The sequence below is a fragment of the Rhinopithecus roxellana genome, chromosome 5, assembly GCF_007565055.1.
Source record: "Rhinopithecus roxellana isolate Shanxi Qingling chromosome 5, ASM756505v1, whole genome shotgun sequence".
Lineage (NCBI taxonomy): Eukaryota > Metazoa > Chordata > Mammalia > Primates > Cercopithecidae > Rhinopithecus > Rhinopithecus roxellana.
In genome coordinates, this window is record NC_044553.1 from 135,697,998 (window position 1) to 135,718,087 (window position 20,090).

A 20,090-nucleotide genomic window follows, 5' to 3' on the forward strand; every position below is an offset into this window, starting at 1 on the left:
AGGATCAAGTCTATTTGATGAAAAATAAAGCCCTCAGACATAATTCTGGGGGGAGAAAAGCAATTCCAATCATGTGAAGGTTTAGAAAGTTAGAATTATTCTTCAACAAACAATAAATGCTGGGCATCCTAATAGCTAGCTTCAAACTAATTCTGAAACAAGACACAAAAGGAGAGAATGCTCTTGTTGCAAGAAACTTTTAATAGCATTTGGATCTGGAAGAAAGAGACAGCAGTGGAGGAAAAAACAGACACACCATGTTGCAAAAGCTCTTGAGTATTCAGAATCGATTTCTGATCCATGGAGAGAAAACCCGGAGGCAAATTGCCCAAAAGGGCTTTCATGTTTTGGGCTGATTACTCACAATTAAACTTTGGAAAATTAGCAGATTTGGAAAATTAGCAAAAATTAGAAACAGATTATAAAATAGTCTGTTTTAATAAAATGCTAACTATCATCATGCAACCTCAGAAGAAGCAGATGGAGTTAGAAAAGCTACATTCTAGTTGGAGACAAGACATTGAGGAAACGTGTTCCATACGTGAGCCCAAACTTCTCCGCCTGTAAAGTGGTCATATTGCTTGCTGATTTCAGAAGGCTTAAGCCATTGGTTAAAAGGGCTTTTGTGCTCAGTAATGAAGAAGTTACTTCACAAAAGGAAAATCTTTTCTTTTTCTTTGATTGCTGATAATTTACTAGAGTGACAGCATCCACAGAAAAATTTCATTTATACAGAAACTTATTATATAAGAAACCTAAAATATGAGTTTGCTTCAAAAAATTAGCTGGTTTTAAGGAAGTTGAAGGTTTTAGGGGAGTGGGAGTGAGTGAAGGAGGAGGCTGTAGAAGGGAATGGAGGAGGAAACTGAGAAAAGACAAGCTGAACAAAGGAAGAATTTATCTGTGGCTCTGAGACTAGTTCTTCCCAGGAATCTTACCCCTACTACTGGACTGTTTTTTCAAAGGCAGAGAACAACTATTGTTCAACTCTGCATCTCCCACACAGCATATCTACCACTATGTATAGTAGTTGCTTGATAAATGTTTAACAAATAGTGACACATTTTTTTTTTTTTGAGATGGAGTTTGGCTCTTGTTGCCCAGGCTGGAGTGCAGTGGCACATCAGCTCACCGCAACCTCCTGGGTTCAAGCGATTCTCCTGCCTCAGCCTCTTGAGTAGCTGGGATTACAGGCATGCGCCACCACGCCCGGCTAATTATTGTATTCTTAGTAGAGATGGGGTTTCTCCATGTTGGTCAGGCTGGTCTTGAACTCTCGACCTCAGGTGATCCGCCCGCCTTGGCCTCCCAAAGTGCTGGGATTACAGGTGTGAGCCATTGTGCCAGGCTAAAACAAGTTTGTTTTTTTTTTCCCCAAACAACAGCATTCTAGGCAGAAAGTCACAAAACAGGAGGAATCGAGTCTGATTTGCGGCATCAGATAAACTGCTAAACTGTACTGTGGGTAAGAACAAAACTGTGCTTACCAGAAAACTTAATTTTCATTCCAATGAATTTCTAATAGTGAAATAAATTACTTTAAAGCATGACAAAGAAGAAAGTCAATACCCAAAACTTCCTAGGCTCAGGAAGCATGGTGCTCGATGGGAGAGTTAAACGCTGTCAGCCCCGAAGACAGGCAGGGAAGTCTCTATGCCTCCTGGAAAGGCTGCGTTTTTTCAACACTTCTAACCCTTCTGCATGGGAATCCTGGAAATTTTTTTTTTTTCCCCCAAAGAGACAAGGTCTCACTATGTTGCCCAGGCTGGAGTGCAATGGCTATTTACAGGCGTAATCCCCCTATTGATCAGCAAGGGAAGTTTTAACCTGTTCCATTTCCAATCTGGGCCAATTCACCCCTCCTTAGGCAACCTGGTGGTACCCTACTTTCGGGAGGTCATCATACTGATGGCTGAACTTGGTGCAGACATGTCTCTGGCAGAGCATGCTATAGCCCACGACTCTTGGGCTCAAGCGATCCTCCCGCCTCAGCCTCCTGAGTAGCTGGGACTCCAGGCATGTGCCACCGCACTGTCCTGGAATGTCTTTTTTAAGCATCTCAGTTCTCTTAGTTTTTGACAGTTCCCTGCTATTCTCAAGGTGATCATTTAACACTTCATTAACAAGTCTATTACTGGAATTAATTCAAATGAGCCAAACCTAGTTTTAATTAAACCTCAATCTGCTCAGGGTAGTCTTTTTTCTCCTCTATCAGTAGCTGCCTGCATGGGCCCAGTTCCTTTCAAAATAAAGAAGTATAAAACTCTATAAAGTGTTCTGACATTATTTAAAAATTTATCTATTAAAATGTACCTATCTAGTTAATTTGGTTCCATAATTTGGTCATTCTGGCTTAACATTCAACTATTCAAGCAATGTTACAATAAAGTGCTTGAAGAACCCACCGATTTTCTGGTATTTCCAATCATGCGTGCATTCATTCAGTCATTCAATAAATTTACTGAAAGGATCCTAGACGTCACACACTAAGCTGGGTGCTATGCATGTTATTATTAACTACACCTTTGGACAGAAATAAAATACATCAAAGCACAGCTCTGGAAAACGGAAAAGCAAAATTTTAGCTGATTTGGTCAAACACTGTGCCTTGATTTGTATGTAGATATTACAGCTAAATTTCTGTTAGTGGACATGGATTAGTGATGTGTAAAGTAAAAGTCAGAATTTCAAATGTCTAGTGGAATTTACCAGAATTTCCTAGGCCTCATTTTTTCTACTCCCTGGCCTGTGCTAACTCAGTATTCCCACTCCAGGTGCAGGCAACCTGGCAGCACAATTCCCATTCATTATTATCTCACCTGGAATCCTAGTGAAGTTGCCTTGCAATATCGGTCAACCTAGTCATATGTCCTGTTCTTCCTTGGGACAAGGATAGAAACTGGAGGGGAAATGTGGAAAAAGTTGGGAGGAAGGGGAAAGGAGTCTCCCCTCATAAAGTCGCGTGGAAACTGGATCTCACCTTCCCTTGCATGCTGCAGCTTTTCCGAAGGCTCTGTACTCTCACCAAAGAGCAACATTTCTTCACACAAAAAGATGAAAACATTTAACAATAAGCAACCACATACTGTCTGTGCATGTGTTTAAGCCTTACTTTCAATACCAGGTGCTTAATGTACTCTGGAATCCAACAATAACAAAGTTTTCATGATAAAAGTAATACATTCACTGATATGGTCTGGATGTTTGTCCTCTCCACATCTCAGGATGGAATGTGATCCCCAGCGACAGAGGTGGGGCCTGGTAGGAGGTGTGTGTGTGGATCATGGGGAAGATCCCTCATGAAGGCCTTGCTGGCATTCTTGGGTAATGAGTGAGTTCTCGCTCAGAGTTCTCCCAAGATCTGGTTGTTTAAAAGAGCATGGTACTTCCCCCTTTTATGAGACCCCATCTCAAAACAAAAACAACAACAAAGGCTGCAAATTCTTTGACATGCCTCCACTGGGGAGGTAGAATCTAGTTCCCCACCCCTTCAATCTGGGATGGCTTTAGTGACCTGCTTGTTAACAACAGGTCAGAAAAGGTCATGCAGTTTCCGCCAGGTTCTTTGGAATGCTCGCTCTCTGAAGCGTTCTTTCTGGGTACCCAGTCACAATGTTATGAGGAGCCTAAGCCACATGGAAAAGATACATGCATGAAGGTGCTCTGGTCAACAGCCTCAGCTGAGTCTGGCTCCAAGTCACTCCAGCCCAGGTGACGAGTGGAGAAGCCTCCAGGTGATCCCAACCACCAGCCATCTCAGTCTTTCCAGACACTTGAGTCTTCCAGGCCAGCCCCAGACAACGGAGCAAAGACAGGTCATCCCTGCTGTGCCCTGACCGAATTCCTGACCTGTGGCACCTGTGAGCATAATCAGATGGCTGTTGTGTCACACCACTAAGCTTGGGGGGTGGCTAGAGGCAAAAACTAGAAAATGGGTGCTGATCCAAAGTCTATATATAATCACCATGTTTCATTTTCTCACTACCAGCACAGTCCAGATTTTATCATTTAGTACAGGTAAATCATTTATCTGGGGGTAATGTGTCACACAGATCCATGTTCTAGAACAGGGCAAATAAATTATCCAATGTTAACTTTGATAGCTCTTAGCCATTTCTTAGTCACCTAAACCTGTGTGCTGAATCAGTTAAGTGTGCCTATGTGAAGTACCTAGAGAAATGATAGCTATATGTATACATATGTGTGTATGTATGTCTGTCTCTCAGATTCACACACACTGTTTCCACTAACACCACATCAGAAGGAGAACAGATATAGTTATAGCTGTTATTAACAGGGAGCTACTCACAGGCTCCACAATGTGTTTGCAACATTAATAAAACGACTTCTTCAAGGAATTAATTCGTAAAACTGAAAATGATCACATTTCACTATTTCCAAAAATCTCTCATTAGAGATAACAAGGATCTAGCACAAATCAGAAAAAATGTTAAGGTAAAATTCTGATTTAAGAAAACAGTCGACTGGGGGTGGTGGCTCACACCTGTAATCCCAGCACTTTGGGAGGCTGAGGCAGGTGGGTCACCTGAGGTCGGCAGTTTGAGACCAGCCTGACCAACATGGAGAAACTCAGTCTCTACTAAACATACAAAATTAGCCGGGCATGGTGACACATGCCTGTAATCCCAGCTACTCGGGAAGGCTGAGGCAGGAGAATTGTTTGAACCTAGGAGGCAGAGATTGTGATGAGCCGAGATCACACCATTGCACTCCAGCCTGAGCAACAAGAGCAAAACTCCGTCTCAAAAAAAAAAAAAAGAAAACAGTCAGCTGGGCATGATGGCTCACACCTATAATCCCAACACTTTGGAAGGCCAAGGCAGGCAGATTGCTTGAGCCCAGGAGTTCAAGACCAGCCTGGGCAACATGGTGAAACCCCATCTCTATAAAAAATTTAAAAAAAAAGGCCAGGTGTAGTGGCAGACTCCTGTGTCCCAGCTGCTCGGGAGGCTGAAACACGAGAATCACGTGAACCTGGGAAGTGGAGGTTGCCGTGAGCTGAGATCGCACCACTATACTCCAGCCCAGGAGAGAGAGCAAGACTCTGTCTCAAAAACAAAAACCAAAAAAAAAAAAAAAAAAAAAAAAAAAAAAAAAAAAAAAAAAAACAAACAAAGAAAACAGTCTTAGACCAATCAAAATCAGACGTGCCACTTTATTCGATGCAAGCCAAATCAATCTTACAATAAAGTATTACATAACTGTAGAGTGGAGAGCTCATGGCTGATAATGTGAAATCTTTTACAAATGTCAAACTGACTTTATAAGCATTAAAAAAGCAACAAGTGAAATTATTGTCTTATACATGCAATGAAAATATTTTTTAAAGTAAAAACAGACACCCAGTTGCTCCCCTTTTAGAATCACTGTTCTGCAGTCAATACTGCCCTCTGGTGTTGCAGAATAAAAGTCAAATGTCAGAAAGTGAACACTGCACTTTATTGTTCACAGTAGTATGTTTAAATCAAGGCATCTAGTTGGGACTACAAATCCCATCAAAGACAAAATAAACAGATTCAGGATGTCATTTATTATCTCCCGTATATGAAATTAGAAACTCTTTATAAAGGCATTAAATCAGGAATACTAATTTATGAAAACAGCAGCTGTAAACCATGCTGTTAATGAAACATCACTAACAGTGAATTACACCATCACATAAAATTATGCAATTCAAGAAAAACCCCAAAGGCATATTACCTCTGAGTTAAGAGGGTATGTAGGATAGTAAGAGTAAAGCCTCCCATCTATAAACAAGAAAATTCCACAGGAAGTGAGCCAGGGTCGTTCTCATGGCATATGTATCAAACACACTAAAAAAGTGTCCATGGAGGCTGGGCATGGTGGCTCACGCCTGTAATCCCAGCACTTTGAGAGGCCGAGGTGGGTGGATCATGAAGTCAGGAGATCGAGACCATCTTGGCTAACACGGTGAAACCCCATCTCTACTAAAAATACAAAACATTAGCCGGGCGAGGTGGCGGGCGCCTGTAGTCCCAGCTACTCGGGAGGCTGAGGCAGAACAGCGTGAACCCGGGAGGCGGGGCTTGCAGTGAGCCAAGATCGCGCCACTGCACTGCAGCCTGGGCAACAGAGCGAGACTCGGTCTCAAAAAAAAAAAAAAAAAGTGTCCACAGAAACCACACACCAGCCAGCTCTGCCTATCAGTAAACCTGACTATTTATTTTAGGAAAAAAGCTCGAGAAAAACAGCACGTTTGGCTGCTAGGTGGACTTATGCAATGTTTCAAGAAAAGAAAGACTTACCAAGGCTGGTGCCATCCTGCCCCATGATGCACTTCATGGAGGTGATGATCTGCTCCACTACAGGAGGTGACAATGACGTGGCATACACTGCACTATGAGAATGTGTGCGCAGGTAGTCTATCAGCTCCTGGGAAGTTCACAGAGGCAGATAAATAGAGACAATTCTTGCATTCACTGGCAATGTCAGTGCTTTCCTTCTAAGTTCTAGAGGACTCCTCGTTTCAATGGCACTGGAACAGGGACACTAATCTGAGATGCAAGGTCAACCAACATGGTCGAAGCATACTGCTGGCAACAACTGGGTCAGAAACATGGCAAAGTTCTTAGGTTTGGTTTTGTTTTTTTTTTTTTTTTTTTTTTTTTTTGAGACGGAGTCTCGCTCTGTCGCCCAGGCTGGAGTGCAGTGGCCAGATCTCAGCTCACTGCAAGCTCCACCTCCCGGGTTCACGCCATTCTCCTGCCTCAGCCTCCCGAGTAGCTGGGACTACAGGCGCCCGCCAGGTCGCCCGGCTAGTTTTTTGTATTTTTAGTAGAGACGGGGTTTCACCATGTTAGCCAGGATGGTCTTGATCTCCTGACCTCGTGATCCGCCCGTCTCGGCCTCCCAAAGTGCTGGGATTACAGGCTTGAGCCACCGCGCCCGGCCTGGTTTTGTTTTTTAAACATGCAACAACATAGGAAAAAAACTAGTTTTAAAACAATCCCTCTAAATTTGGAGAATGTATCATTTAAAGTTTAGAAATATGGCCGGGCATGGTGGCTCATGCCTGTAATCCCAGCACTTTGGGAGGTCAAGGTGGGTGGATCTCCTGAGGTCAGGACTTCAAGACTGGCCTGAACAACATGGTGAAACCCCATCTCTACTAAAAATACAAAAATCAGCTGTGCGTGGAGGCGGGCACCTATAATCCCAGCTACTCAGGAGGTTGAGGCAGGAAAATCACTTGAACCCAGGAGGCAGAGGTTGCAGTGAGCTGAGATGGCGCCATTGCACTCCAGCCTGGGGGACAGAGTGAGGCTCCATCTTAAAAAAAAAAAAAAGTTAAAAATAAATGAACAAGGCTGAGTTAAACAGCCTTTGTTTGGACTGCTGATTGGTGTTTGGATTGCTTTTTACATATAATGATTTAATTCCAAGTATCATTGAAAATGTCATCTGCAGCTCTCTCTGTGCCTGTAAAGCCCATCCTTCCAACCCTAAGTAACAGTTCTCTAACATCAACTTTAAGAGCATTAGAACTTCCTCCAGATATGTAGAAATGTATAAAATGATACAAATGTGAAATAAAATAGAAATTTATAAGGTCTTTCATTAAAATGCCAATGACATCTCACTGAATAAAGTAAAACTCTGTCATTTACAAGGATTTAAAAAAAAAATTAATTGTATATCCCTATTCTCTGATATCTTTTAATTTCACCAAATCTTTAAAATGTACGTACAAGAAGCTTATGTACCAGAACAAATTAGGGAGACACAAATTTGGATATAAAACAGTTTTATCTCAAAAACATTAAAAATTGTACTAAAAAAACCAAAAGCACAAATATATTGTACTTAAATGATCTCCCAGAGTATTATTTTTCTATCCTTTGGTTCACAGTCACAAAGCTTACTAAAAAACAACAAACTCTCCAAAGTGAGCCTGGTCTCATTAACAAAAAGGAAAATTTGAGATAAAAAATATATCAAACCTGGCCGGGCGCAGTGGCTCACGCCTGTAATCCCAGCACTTTGGAAGGCCGAGGCGGGCAGATCACGAGGTCAAGAGATCAAGACCACCCTGGCCAACATGACGGTGAAACCCTGTCTCTACTTAAAATACAAAAAATTAGCTGGGCGTGGTGGCACGCGCCTGTAGTCCCAGCTACTTGGGAGGCTGAGGCAGGAGAATTGCTTGATCCTGGGAGGCGGAGGTTGCAGTGAGTCAAGATTGTGCCACTGAACTCCGGCCTGGCAATGGAGTGAGGCTTGGTCTCAAAAAAAAGAAAAAAAAAATCTATCAAAGCTGATTAAAAGTCAATGAAAATGAGTTCTCTCTAAAAGACAATCAATTATTAAACGAATGACCTTTTTTTCTGAAATAGGGTCTTTTTCTGTTGCCCAGGCTGGAATGCAGTGGTATAAATACTCACGGCTCACTGCACCCTTGATCTCCCAGGCTCAAGCAATCCTCTCATCTCAGCCTACCCCGTACTTGGGACTACAGGCATGTGTCACCACACCCAGCTAATTTTTTTACTTTTTTGTAGAGATGAAGTCCCACTATGTTGCCCAGGCTGGTCTTGAACTCCTGGGCTCAAGTAATCCTCCCACTTCAGCCTCTCAAAGTGCTGGGATTACAGGTGTGAGCCACTGTGCCCAGCATAAACATTCTTTAAGACTCCCAATATTGAGTTTTGAAGCAAAATTAAGAACATTTATGAGCACTTCCTTTGTGCCATATACAAACACCTGACATACATACGTTATTTTTTCCCTAACACTGCAGTGTTCAAAAATAACAGCTTCATTGAGATATAAGCCACACACCACAGAATTCACCATTTTAAAGTACAATTCAGTGGGTTTTAGTATATCCAGAGTTGTGCCACTTTTACTACTAATTTTAGAACATTTCCATAACCCTGAAAGGAAACCTCATACCCATTAGCATTCACTTTCCATTTCTCCATCCCCTCCACCTCCGGCAACTTTCTGTTTCTGTTTCTATGCTTATTCTAGATATCACATATTTTAAAACATGCAATATGTGACTTTTTGTGACTAACTTTTTTCACTTATTTTTAAGGTGCACCCACGTTGTAGCATGGACATATATTACTTTTTAAACCCTTACTACAATCTTACAAGCTAGGCATATTTACCTCTATTTTACTGACAAGGAAACTGGGAGGTTAAATGTTTTCCCTGAGGTCTAACAAAGTAAGCAGAGAAACATTCAGACCCAGGCCTCTGTCCTTATGGTTGACCACTTCCACCACACCACAGATTCTTACCTACATCAAAATTCACCATATGATTTTTTTCTGACTACAAAGACCCAGAAAAGGCAATTACGTCGTTTAAAAATTGAAAATACAATGCTTTGTAGTACCCCACAGCTGGCACAACTTTTTTCCTTCCTGTCTCCATGTTCACTCATGATATGTTTGTGTCCAAGAGCAAGGTGACCTGCTATTCCCATGCGCTCCCATGACAACCCCACTGTTTTTGAAACTGTGAGCACAATGCAAACCCAACAGAAGGCTGGGGCGGGCAGGGAGCACCACTGTGTGTTCTTTCACACAAGAGGGTATTCTATATCTCAGATCAGCATGTAGCTTAGAAAGAAGCTCAAATAAGAAAACAACAAACAATGAACAGAACCAGCCTTTAGTTCAGTGAGGAGACATCAGAGTCACTCACTGGTATTACAGCCTAAACCATAGGCAAATTTGGGGACATCCCAGTTCAGGGCCCCATCTGCTAGGCTTGAGGTACCAAATCTAGTTGCCAGTGATTTTATCTCTAATCGCTCATTCTCATGGCTCGTTTACCTTCTTGCCTCCAATATATCCTCCAGAAGCACCAAAACTCTTTGTGAATGTTCCCATCATAACATCCACATCCTCAGGATCCAGGCCAAAGTAGTCCACCACACCCCGGCCTGTGGGGCCCAAGGCGCCAATGCTGTGAGCCTCATCCAGATACAAGTATGCCTTGTACTTCTTCTTGAGGGCAATCACTTCAGGAAGACGAACAATAGATCCCTCCATGCTGGCAAAACATGAAAAAAATATATATATACGCATGTACACTGAGACTTTTTAAATCAAAATTAGGAGTTTGGCACTTCGTTATTATTGAGTTTACTGCTTTTTTTTTTTTTCTTGAGACAGAGTTTTGCTCTGTTGTCCAGGCTGGAGTGCAGTGGCGTAATATCGGCTTACTACAATCCCTGACTCCTGGGTTCGAGCGATTCTTGTGCCTCAGCCTCCCAAGTAGCTGGGACTACAGGTGCCTGCCACCACCACGCCCAGCTAATGTTTGTATTTTTAGTAGAGATAGGGTTTCACCATGTTTCTCAGGCTAGTCTCGAACTCCTAGCCTCAAGTGATACACCGCCTTGGCCTCCCAAAGTTCTGGGGGTTACAGGCATAAGCCAACATGCCCGGCTGAGTTTATTGGGTTTTAAATGGTCTGACGACTGTATCTGTGGTTTATTTTTTTTTTTTTTTTTTTTTTTTTTGAGACAGAGTCTCGCTCTGTCGCCCAGGCTGGAGTGCAGTGGCCAGATCTCAGCTCACTGCAAGCTCCGCCTCCTGGGTTCATGCCATTCTCCTGCCTCAGCCTCCCAAGTAGCTGGGACTACAGGCGCCCGCCACCTCGCCCGGCTAGTTTTTTGTATTTTTTAGTAGAGACGGGGTTTCACCGTATTGGCCAGGATGGTCTCGATCTCCTGACCTCGTGATCCACCCGTCTCGGCCTCCCAAAGTGCTGGGATTACAGGCTTGAGCCACCGCGCCCGGCCTGTATCTGTGGTTTAAACTGACAAAGTCAGAGGAAGTCATGGTAAGGCAAAAGACTAGGGGAAAGAAAACTGGACTTTAAAAATGAGCACTGGCTGGGCACGGTGGTTTACACCTGTAATCCCAGCACTTTGTGGGGGCTGAGGTAGGCAGATCACTTGAGGTCAGGAGTTCGAGACCAGCCTGGCCAACACAGCGAAACCCCGTCTCTACTAAAAATACAAAAATCAGCTGGGCATGGTGGTGCACACCTGTAATCCCAGCTACTCGGGAGGCTGAGGCAGGAGAACCAGGAGGCGGAGGTTGCAGTGAGCCGAGATCATGTCACTGCACTCCAACCTGGGCGACAGAGCGAGATTCCATCTTTAAAAAAAGCCCACTTTGGGAGGCCGAGACGGGCGGATCACTAGATCAGGAGATCGAGACCATCCTGGCTAACACAGTGAAACCCTGTCTCTACTAAAAAATACAAAAAACTAGCCAGGCATGGTGGCGGGCACCTGTAGTCTCAGCTACTCGGGAGGCTGAGGCAGGAGAATAGCGTAAACTTGGGAGGCGGAGCTTGCAGTGAGCTGAGATCCGGCTACTGCAAGCCGGATCTCCAGCCTGGGCGACAGAGCCAGACTCCGCCTCAAAAAAAAAATAAAAATAAAAAAAAGCCCACCAAAACCACCAAAAAACAAAAGACAAGCACCAAACACAAGCGATCTTAATGCACAACAAAAAGAATTAAGATCACAGCAGATTCTTCTAAAGCTTGTAATTACAGGCAACATGAGACTTTGCATCACATTGCACAGGTAATGAGAATGACACAAAAGAACAAAAAAAATTAGGTGGTAAAAATACGTGCAAAAGCTGTAAATGTTAACCAAAATAAAATATTTCTTTTTAATTTTTATTTATTTTTTATAGAGACAGGCTCTCACTATGTTGCCCAAGCTGGTCTCAAACTCCTAGCCTCAAGCGACCTCCCACTTTGGCCTCCCAAAGTGTTGGGATTATAGGTGTGAGCCACTGCACTCAGCCTAAAACAAAATATTTATTAAAATTAAATGATGTATAATTTGTTTTGACATATTAAAATATATATTCCAACTCTTGCCCTTACGTGTAAGTTCCCTCTACAAACTAGAAAAATAAAAGACCCAAATAGAAAGGGAATTTGGTGACCATGTAGTATAATGGAAAGAATAATGAAGAACCAGACAAAAAGACTTCTGTTCTAATGCTGACTCTGTTTCCAGGTATTTTAGCAATTTATAAACACCGTCTCCTTAGTTCCAGAGGGGGACAGACTAATGTTGCCTTCAGTTAAAAAATTCTATGACTTCATGGGGCCAAGTCACAAAGGTAAGAATAATAAAGTAGGATTACCTATATATTCCTTCCACAAGGATGAGAATTTTCTTCCAGGGCCTTCGTGTCCGAGGCTGACCATAAACAATGGCATCTTTCAATAGCTTCTCCAGGCTTTGCATATCTACAACACACAAAAAAGAACAGAGTCATACCACATCTTCCTCTTTCCTAACTTTATTCTGGAAATGCAGAGATATATTTCTCATTTGGAAAGTATGCCTCAGATAGCAAAGGACATAATTAGAGTTGGGCAGAAAAAAGCAGGGCAAAATAGGTGAATTATTGCCACCTTGAATTGAAATCCAAAACGTAACAAATGTTCAAAACCATTGGAACTTGACTGAAGGACTGTGGTGGTTGATTCAGTTCGTTAGCTTGCTTATGAAATGACCAGTGTCTCATGTTAAGTACCCTGCCATTAAGTTAGCTTCTCTGTGTTTATCGAAAAATATAGAATCAAACTGTATCTCTAATCCTAGTGAGTCATTCGGAAATAAATGCGTAAAAAAGACAGAGCGAGACAGTGTGAATAAACCATCACAGATACATACACCTCCTAAAAAAACAAATGCAAGGGGTAAAAAAACTTCACAGTGTATGCTCCATTTCCTTTCACCTAGGACATACTCAATAAATGCTTGTTAAAGAGCTCTGTTTTGGTACTGGGTTAAAAATACACCCGTCTGGGGCATGTTTAAGTCTGTGTGTTAAGCAAGCCTGACAATTGGTTGAAATTGTTCCATGTTTGACTTCATCAGTTGTCTATTAACAACCAAGTTCTTGTGGCTCTGTTGGTTCTCATGGTGGTTAATGGGCCTGGAAACAACTTGGCTGCTACCGCCATTAATGATGATCACAATTTCCCTGTTAAAGACAAATGCTTTGAAGATCATTGTTGCCACACTACAGATTTAATACTTAAACTACCTGCCCTGAAATGAAGTCCTTAAAAAAAACTCTCCAAAACTTAAGCAACATTAAGTCTGGGGAATACTTAATAGGGATGGGAGACATCCTATCAAAAAATCTTTCTTTTTTTTTTTTGAGATGGAATCTCCCTCTGTCATCCAAGCTGGAGTAAAACGGTGCGATCTCAGCTCCTGAAGCTTCCACCTCCAAGGTTCAAGTGATTCGCCTGCCTCAGCCTCCCAAGTAGCTGGGATTACCGGCACCTGCCATCATGGCAGGCTAATTTTTGTATTTTTGTAGAGATGGGGTTTCACCATGTTGGCCAGGTTGGTCTTGAACTCCTGACCTCAGGTGGTCTGCCCGCCTCAGCCCCCAAAGTGCTGGGATTATAGGCATGAGTCACCAAGCCTGGCCCCACCATAAAATCTGATTTTGTATTCTGTATTGCTTGTCACTGGAGGAAGGGGTTATAAAAGCACATGATTTTGCTCTTTGCAGAAAACAATTTTGACAGAAAAAGAAATAAGGTAATAAAAACACAGAACACAAACACAAATAAGATAGCCTACGGTTGTGATTGTGCTTACGCATTCAGTAATTTTTAAGAAAAAAATCTGCATACGACCTACTCAAGATTCAGTACATGTACCCTACAGAAGTAAATTATGTCCTGACTCAAAGCTTCCGTCTTTTTTTTGTTTTTTTTTTTTTGAGACAGAGTCTTGCTCTATTGCCAAGGTGGGAGTGCAGTGGCGTGACCTCTGCTCACTGAAACCTCTGCCTACCGGATTCAAGTGATTCTCCGGCCTCAGCCTCCTGCGTAGCTGGGATTACAGGTGCGTGCTACCACATCCAGCTAATTTTTTTATTTTTAGTAGAGGTGGGGTTTCACCATTTTGGCCAGGCTGGTCTCTAACTCCTGACCTCAGGTGATTCACCCGCCTTGGCCTCCCCAAGTCCTGCAAAGCCTCCAGTTCTTAGGCAGAGAGCAATGTATGGCAATCAGTTAAAGACAAGTAAAAACATGAATTATTTTAGTTTTCTATGCTTATATACAGAAGGAGGAGAAAAATAATACTGGTCAAAATTTTAGATAAAAGAAATATCAGCCAGGTGTGGTGGCTCACACCTGTAATCTCAGCACTCTGGGAGACCGAGGTGGGTGGATCACTTAAAGTCAGGAGTTCAAGACCAGACTGACCAACATGGCAAAATCCCGTCTCTACTAAAAATACAAAAGAACTTAGCCGGGTGTGGTGGTGGGCACCTGTAATCCTAGCTACTTGGGAGGCTGAGACATGAGAATCGCTTAAACCCAGCAGGCAGAGGTTGCAGTGAGCTGCGATCACACCACTGTACTCCAGCCTGGGTGACAGAGCAAGACTCTGTATCAGAAAAAAAAAAAAAAAGAAATATCTACAGCAGAATGCTTAACCGTATTTTCTACTCAGAAAAAAAAATTCAACCTCTCTCCAATGTTATGCCCCCAAATTCCACATAAATTTAAATAAAAAATATATCGCAAAATTTCCAGAAGAAAACATGAAAGAATAATCTTATGACCTGAGAATGAGGAGGGTACTGTGTAAAATCCAAAAGTTGTAAGACAGTAAGTATGGCAACAGAAACATTTTAATGAGTCTGCACGAGAAGACACTGAAAAACAAAGTCAAAAATATAAAAACAGTGCAGTCTGGGCATGGTGAATCACTCCTGTAATCCCAGCATTTTGGGAGGCTGAGACAGGAGGATCATTTGAGCCTAAGAGTTCGAGACCAACCTGGGCAACACAGAGGGACTTTGTCTCTATAAAAAATAAAAAAACACTAGCCCGGCATGGTGGTGCATGCCTATAGTCCCAGCTACTTGGGATGCTGAAGCAGGAGAATCTTTTGGGCCCAGGAGGTCAAGGCTGTGGTGAGTCGTGGTTGTGCTACTGCACTCCAGCCTGGGTGACAGAACGAGACCCTGTCTCAAAAAAAAAATTAATAAAATAATGCAACATAAAGGAAAAGCTAATTCATATAAAGGGCTCTTATAATCAGCAAAAAATAGAAACAATTTGAAAATGGCCAATTTATAAGGAAATACAAACACATTAACTTACAAGTAGGGTTTAAAAAACAGATATAAAAATACAATAAAAATGTAAAAAGTTGCTCTATACCTAATAAGCAATGAAATAAAAACTAACATATTTCCTCATTAGATTTGGAAAGATTTAAAATGATTCACTGAGTGAATGGCCAGTGAGTAGGAACAGTCAATCTCACACTGTTGAGTAAAATTCATATAGGACGCAAGCATGTGTATGTTCATTGTAGCACTATTCACAACAGCAAAGATATAGAATCATCCTAAATGTCCATCAACAGTAAACCGGATTAAAAAAATGTGGGGCCAGGTGCGGTGGCTCATGCCTATAATCCCAGCACTGGGAGGCCAAGGTGGATGGATTGTTTGAGCCTAGGAATTCAAGACCAGCCTGGGCAACATGGTGAAACCCCATCTTTACAAAAAATACAGAAGAAAAAAAAAAAAACAAAAAACAAACCCTGGCCAGGTATGGTGGAACACACCTGTAATCCCAGCTATTACGCTGGCTGAGATGGGAGGATCTGTTGAGCTGGGGAATTGGAGGTTGCAGTGAGCTCAGTTCATGCCAACGCATGCCAGCCTGGGTGACAGAGCAAGACTCTGTCTCAAAAAAAAAAAAAAAAAAAATATATATATATATATATATACACACACACATACATATACGTACATATACACCATCGAATACTATGTAGCTATAAAAAAGAATGAGATAATGTCCTTTGCAGCAACAAGGATGCAGCTAGAAGCCATTATCCTAAGCTAACTAACACAGGAACAGAAAACAAAATACCACATGTTCTCACTTGTAAGTGGGAGCTAAACACTGAGTACATACAGACATGAAGAAGGGAACGACAGACACTGGGGCCTACCTGAGGATGAGGCAGGGGAGGAGGAGGGTAAGGTTCGAAAAACTACCTATCAGGTACTATGCTGATTACCTGGGTGACAAAATAATCTGTACACAAACCCCCGAGACATGCAATTTACCTATATAACAATCCTGTACATGTACCCCTGAACCTAAAACAAAAGTGAAAAAAATAGTTCATATAATGCTTAGAGGCAATTCGAAAAATGATTAAAAATGTATACTCTTTTAACCACGCATTCTGAGACCACTAAAAATTTATCCTAAGGCACTAACCAGATGATTGTACAAAACTGTAAGTGTAGTGCTGTTCCCAGGAGAAAAATTTAGAAACAGCGCTGATGTCCAATTGAGGGAGCAATTAAATGAAGGCACATCCAGGCACTGACTGCCACACTGGCATTTAAGAATGAAGTAGAGTCACATGTAATGACAAACAACAATCATAGTGTATTGTAAAAAGGGGCCAGGCGTGATGGCTCACACTTGTAGTCCCAGCAGTTTCGGAGGCCAAGGCGGTAGGATCAACTGAAGTCAGTTCAAGACCAGTCTGGCCAACACAGTGAAACTCCGTCACTACTAAAAATACTAAAAATTAGCCAGGTGTGGTGGCGTGCCCCTGTAATCCAGCTACTCAGGAGGTGGAGGCAGGAGAATCGCTTGAACTCGGGAGGCGGAGGTTGCAGTGAGCCAAGGCTGAGCCACTGCACTCCAGCCTCGGTGACAGAGCAAGACTCTTGTCACAGAAGAAAAAAAAAAAGAAAGAAAGAAAGAAAGAAAGAAAATAACAGGTTACGTAGTGATATTTAATAAGATCTCATTTCTCCCTGTAAAACATTTTAGACAAGACAAAAACAAAAACAAAAGCAAAAATGATGTTATCATCTATGATCCTTCTATCCAGGGGTACACACCTAACATTTTGGGATACATTCTTCCAAACCTGTCTGTGCCTGTACACATTCTGGGAAAAGATGATATTAAACATACAGTTTGGTTATCTTTTCTGCCTCTGTGTGTATTTTAACTATGAAAGTTATACATTTTTATTCTAAATAATCATTTTAATAACACGCAAAGATATTTCCACTTAGACAGGAAAGGCCCAGCTCAGGGGCACCCTCCTCCGTGCTCCCACAGCATCTATTCACGGCTGTACTTCAGCACCTGTCCGCTGTATTGTAAACACTGGCTTATCTATTAAGTCTCTTCATTAACCAGTCAGAGACCTTGATTTATTCATCTAAACACCGCTAGTCTTATGGCAAGATACACTACAGGCATCGAGTAAATGTATTTGAGTAAGGGATTTGTAAACAACGAAATGGGATGGAAAACTTAAAGGTCAAATAAAAGGATGGTATTATATTTGTACAAGAGGCTTCCTTCAACCTCTAATTTTAAAAGACTGGACCAGAAGAACATTTTAAATGTTGCTACTTTAGCTTCATTTACATTTTCAACTGCTAATATAACTAATGTTAATTCCCACCATGGATCCAAAGAATAATAAACACCAAGGCCAGCAGTGAATTCCGCAGCAAACTCACTGTTGTGTTTGAAGATTCGAATGGTTGCTCCTGACAGTCTGGCTCCTAGAACCAGTGATGCATGGTTCAGCTCATCACTCAGAATCAGGCAACCCTGCAATATCACAGGAACAGAAAGGTAAGAAGCTGGAAGGGAAAGGGTTAGTTACACAAATCACAAAATGCCACACGCACTAATAGCTGTATCTTATTAAGGAAATCGTGCACAACAGCACAGTGATCAATTTTAAGAAGAGGAAAAAAGTATACATGATCATTTGTTTTTTGTAAAGACACCTTAAAAGTAGATGCAAAATTCTAGGCTTTTAATTTAATATCTTCAGTCCCATGACTGATGTAAATAGTCAGATATATGGCAACAGGTCTTTATTTATATTTAAAACATGACACATCAGTCTCTAAAACGTTTTGATTTCTTTACGTGAGAGAATTCCATGTAGTTTTAGTATGATGTTCTGTTCACCTGTGGGAAATGCCAGCTGATGGGGTCATGTCTGTGGAAATGGTTCATTCTCTCACTACTACTCATATCCAGAGTCCAGGGAAGAACCTACTTGGAAGATCCTACTTATTAACCTTTTCCCCACATAACATGGACTGTAGGCTTCAGTTTTATCTTAAAAATCTCCAAACAAGCTTTGCTTTAACACACAAACATCAGTTTCTGCTAAGGCAACAAGGCTGAAGGTCTCGGGTTTGTTTTTGTTTTTTTTTTCACTGCAGTTCTTACTCTTCCATCTCTCAGGGGGCCCTTCAACATGTCAGATCGGAACCCAGAAACAGGTTTTTCTCTATCAAAAATAGCCTCAAAATATCCAATTAGATGAAAAAGGTGCAGAAAGTATCTAGCATGCTCCCATGAGAATAAAACGAAGAGAGAACATACACAGACACACAGTCATCCCTCAGTCTACAGAAGGCCTTGGTTCCAGAACTGCCTCACCCCCACATTTATCCAAATCCATACATGCTCATGTCCTGCAGTTAGCCCCGTGGGACCTGCTTATAGGAAAAGTAGGCCCTCCATATACTTGGGGTTTGTGTTCCATGAATACTATGTTTTGTGTGTGTGTGTGAGACAGAGTCTCGCTCTTGTTGCTGGAGTGCAGTGGGTGCGATCTTGGTTCACTGCAACCTCCGCCTCCCAGGTTCAAGCAATTCTGCCTCAGCCTCCCAAGTAGCTGGGATTACAGGTGCCTGCCACCATGCCTGGCTAAGTTTTGTATTTTCAGTACAGATGGGGTTTCACCATGTTGGCCAGCCTGGTCTTGAACTCCTGACCTCAGGTGATCCACCCTCCTCGGCCTCCCAAAGTGCCAAGATTACAGGCGTGAGTCACTGTGCCTGGCTGAATACTGTATTTCTGATCCATATTTGGTTGAAAAAAATCCATGTATAAGTGGACCTGCATAGTTCAAACCACGTTGTTCAAGGGTCAACTATATATATATATATATATATATATATATATATATATATGCTTATTTATTACAGAATATTCTTAAAGGAATACTTAAGAAACTTGTAACAGTAGTTGTGTTTGAAATTTTTATTAAGCACATAGTATTTATTAAGATAAAAAAGCTACCCTGGTTAAAAATATACAGATTAAAAATGAAGTGGCCAGGCATAGTGGCTCATGCCTGTAATCCTGGAAATTTGGGAGGCCAAGGTGGGTGGATCACTTGAGGTCAGGAGTTCGAGACCAGACTGGCCAACATGGCAAAACCCCATCTCTACTAAAAAAAAAACAAAAAAAACAACAAAAAGAAAACCCCAAAAAAATTAGCTGGGCTTGGTGATGGGCACCTGTAATCTCAGCTACTCAAAAGGCTGAGGCAGGATAATCGTTTGAACCCAGGAGGCGGAGGTTTCAGTGAGCCAAAATTGTGCTGCTGCACTCCAATCTGGGTTACAGAGGGAGACTCTGTCTGGAAAAAAAAAAAAAAAAAAAAAGAGGAGGAGGAGCAGGAGGAGAAGACGGAAGATGGGAGGAGAAGAAGGAAGAGGAGGAGAAGGAGGAGAAGAAAAGCAGAGTTGGCAGTATCAATACAGACTCCTGGCTTTCAAATCTTTATGCATGCACACATACACACACACACACACACACGTGTATGCATGAGTTAGCATACATACATACATACATACATTTTCTAGCTCTAGTCACTGAGAGGTGAGAAGCAGTGACACTCCTGCAGCAATACACACACCTAGTTCCCAGACCTTGGTTTCTAAATACCATTCTCCAATAAAAAGAATCAGGGCTTCTTGGAGAACTGGTTAATTCCAAAACTGGGATAGGGAAAACATAAGATGATCCTGGAGCATTTTATTATGCCAGAAAGTATGAGAATGCTTTAAAAAAAAAAAAGTTATGATATAGTCCAAGGACACAGGTACCCACCTGAAGGAGCTCCCAATGGCCAAAACTAAAAGTCAAGCAACAAAAAAGAAGCAATTGTGTTGAATTATAAGCCAAATAATAAAAATATTCACAAA

At 41.8% G+C, this 20,090-nt stretch overlaps 1 protein-coding gene across 1 annotated transcript in view; it reads right to left on the minus strand.

Annotated features, from left to right (window-relative positions):
* SPTLC2 (serine palmitoyltransferase long chain base subunit 2) overlaps positions 1–20,090 on the minus strand; it is a 105,345-nt gene that overhangs the window by 34,511 nt on the left and 50,744 nt on the right. Inside the window, exons 6-9 of the mRNA XM_010382725.2 lie at positions 17,592–17,685; positions 12,177–12,282; positions 9,828–10,047; positions 6,288–6,414 (exon numbers count right to left, since the gene is read on the minus strand). Coding sequence (XP_010381027.1) covers positions 6,288–6,414; positions 9,828–10,047; positions 12,177–12,282; positions 17,592–17,685 — 547 coding nt within the window. The remainder of the gene's footprint in view (positions 1–6,287; positions 6,415–9,827; positions 10,048–12,176; positions 12,283–17,591; positions 17,686–20,090) is intronic.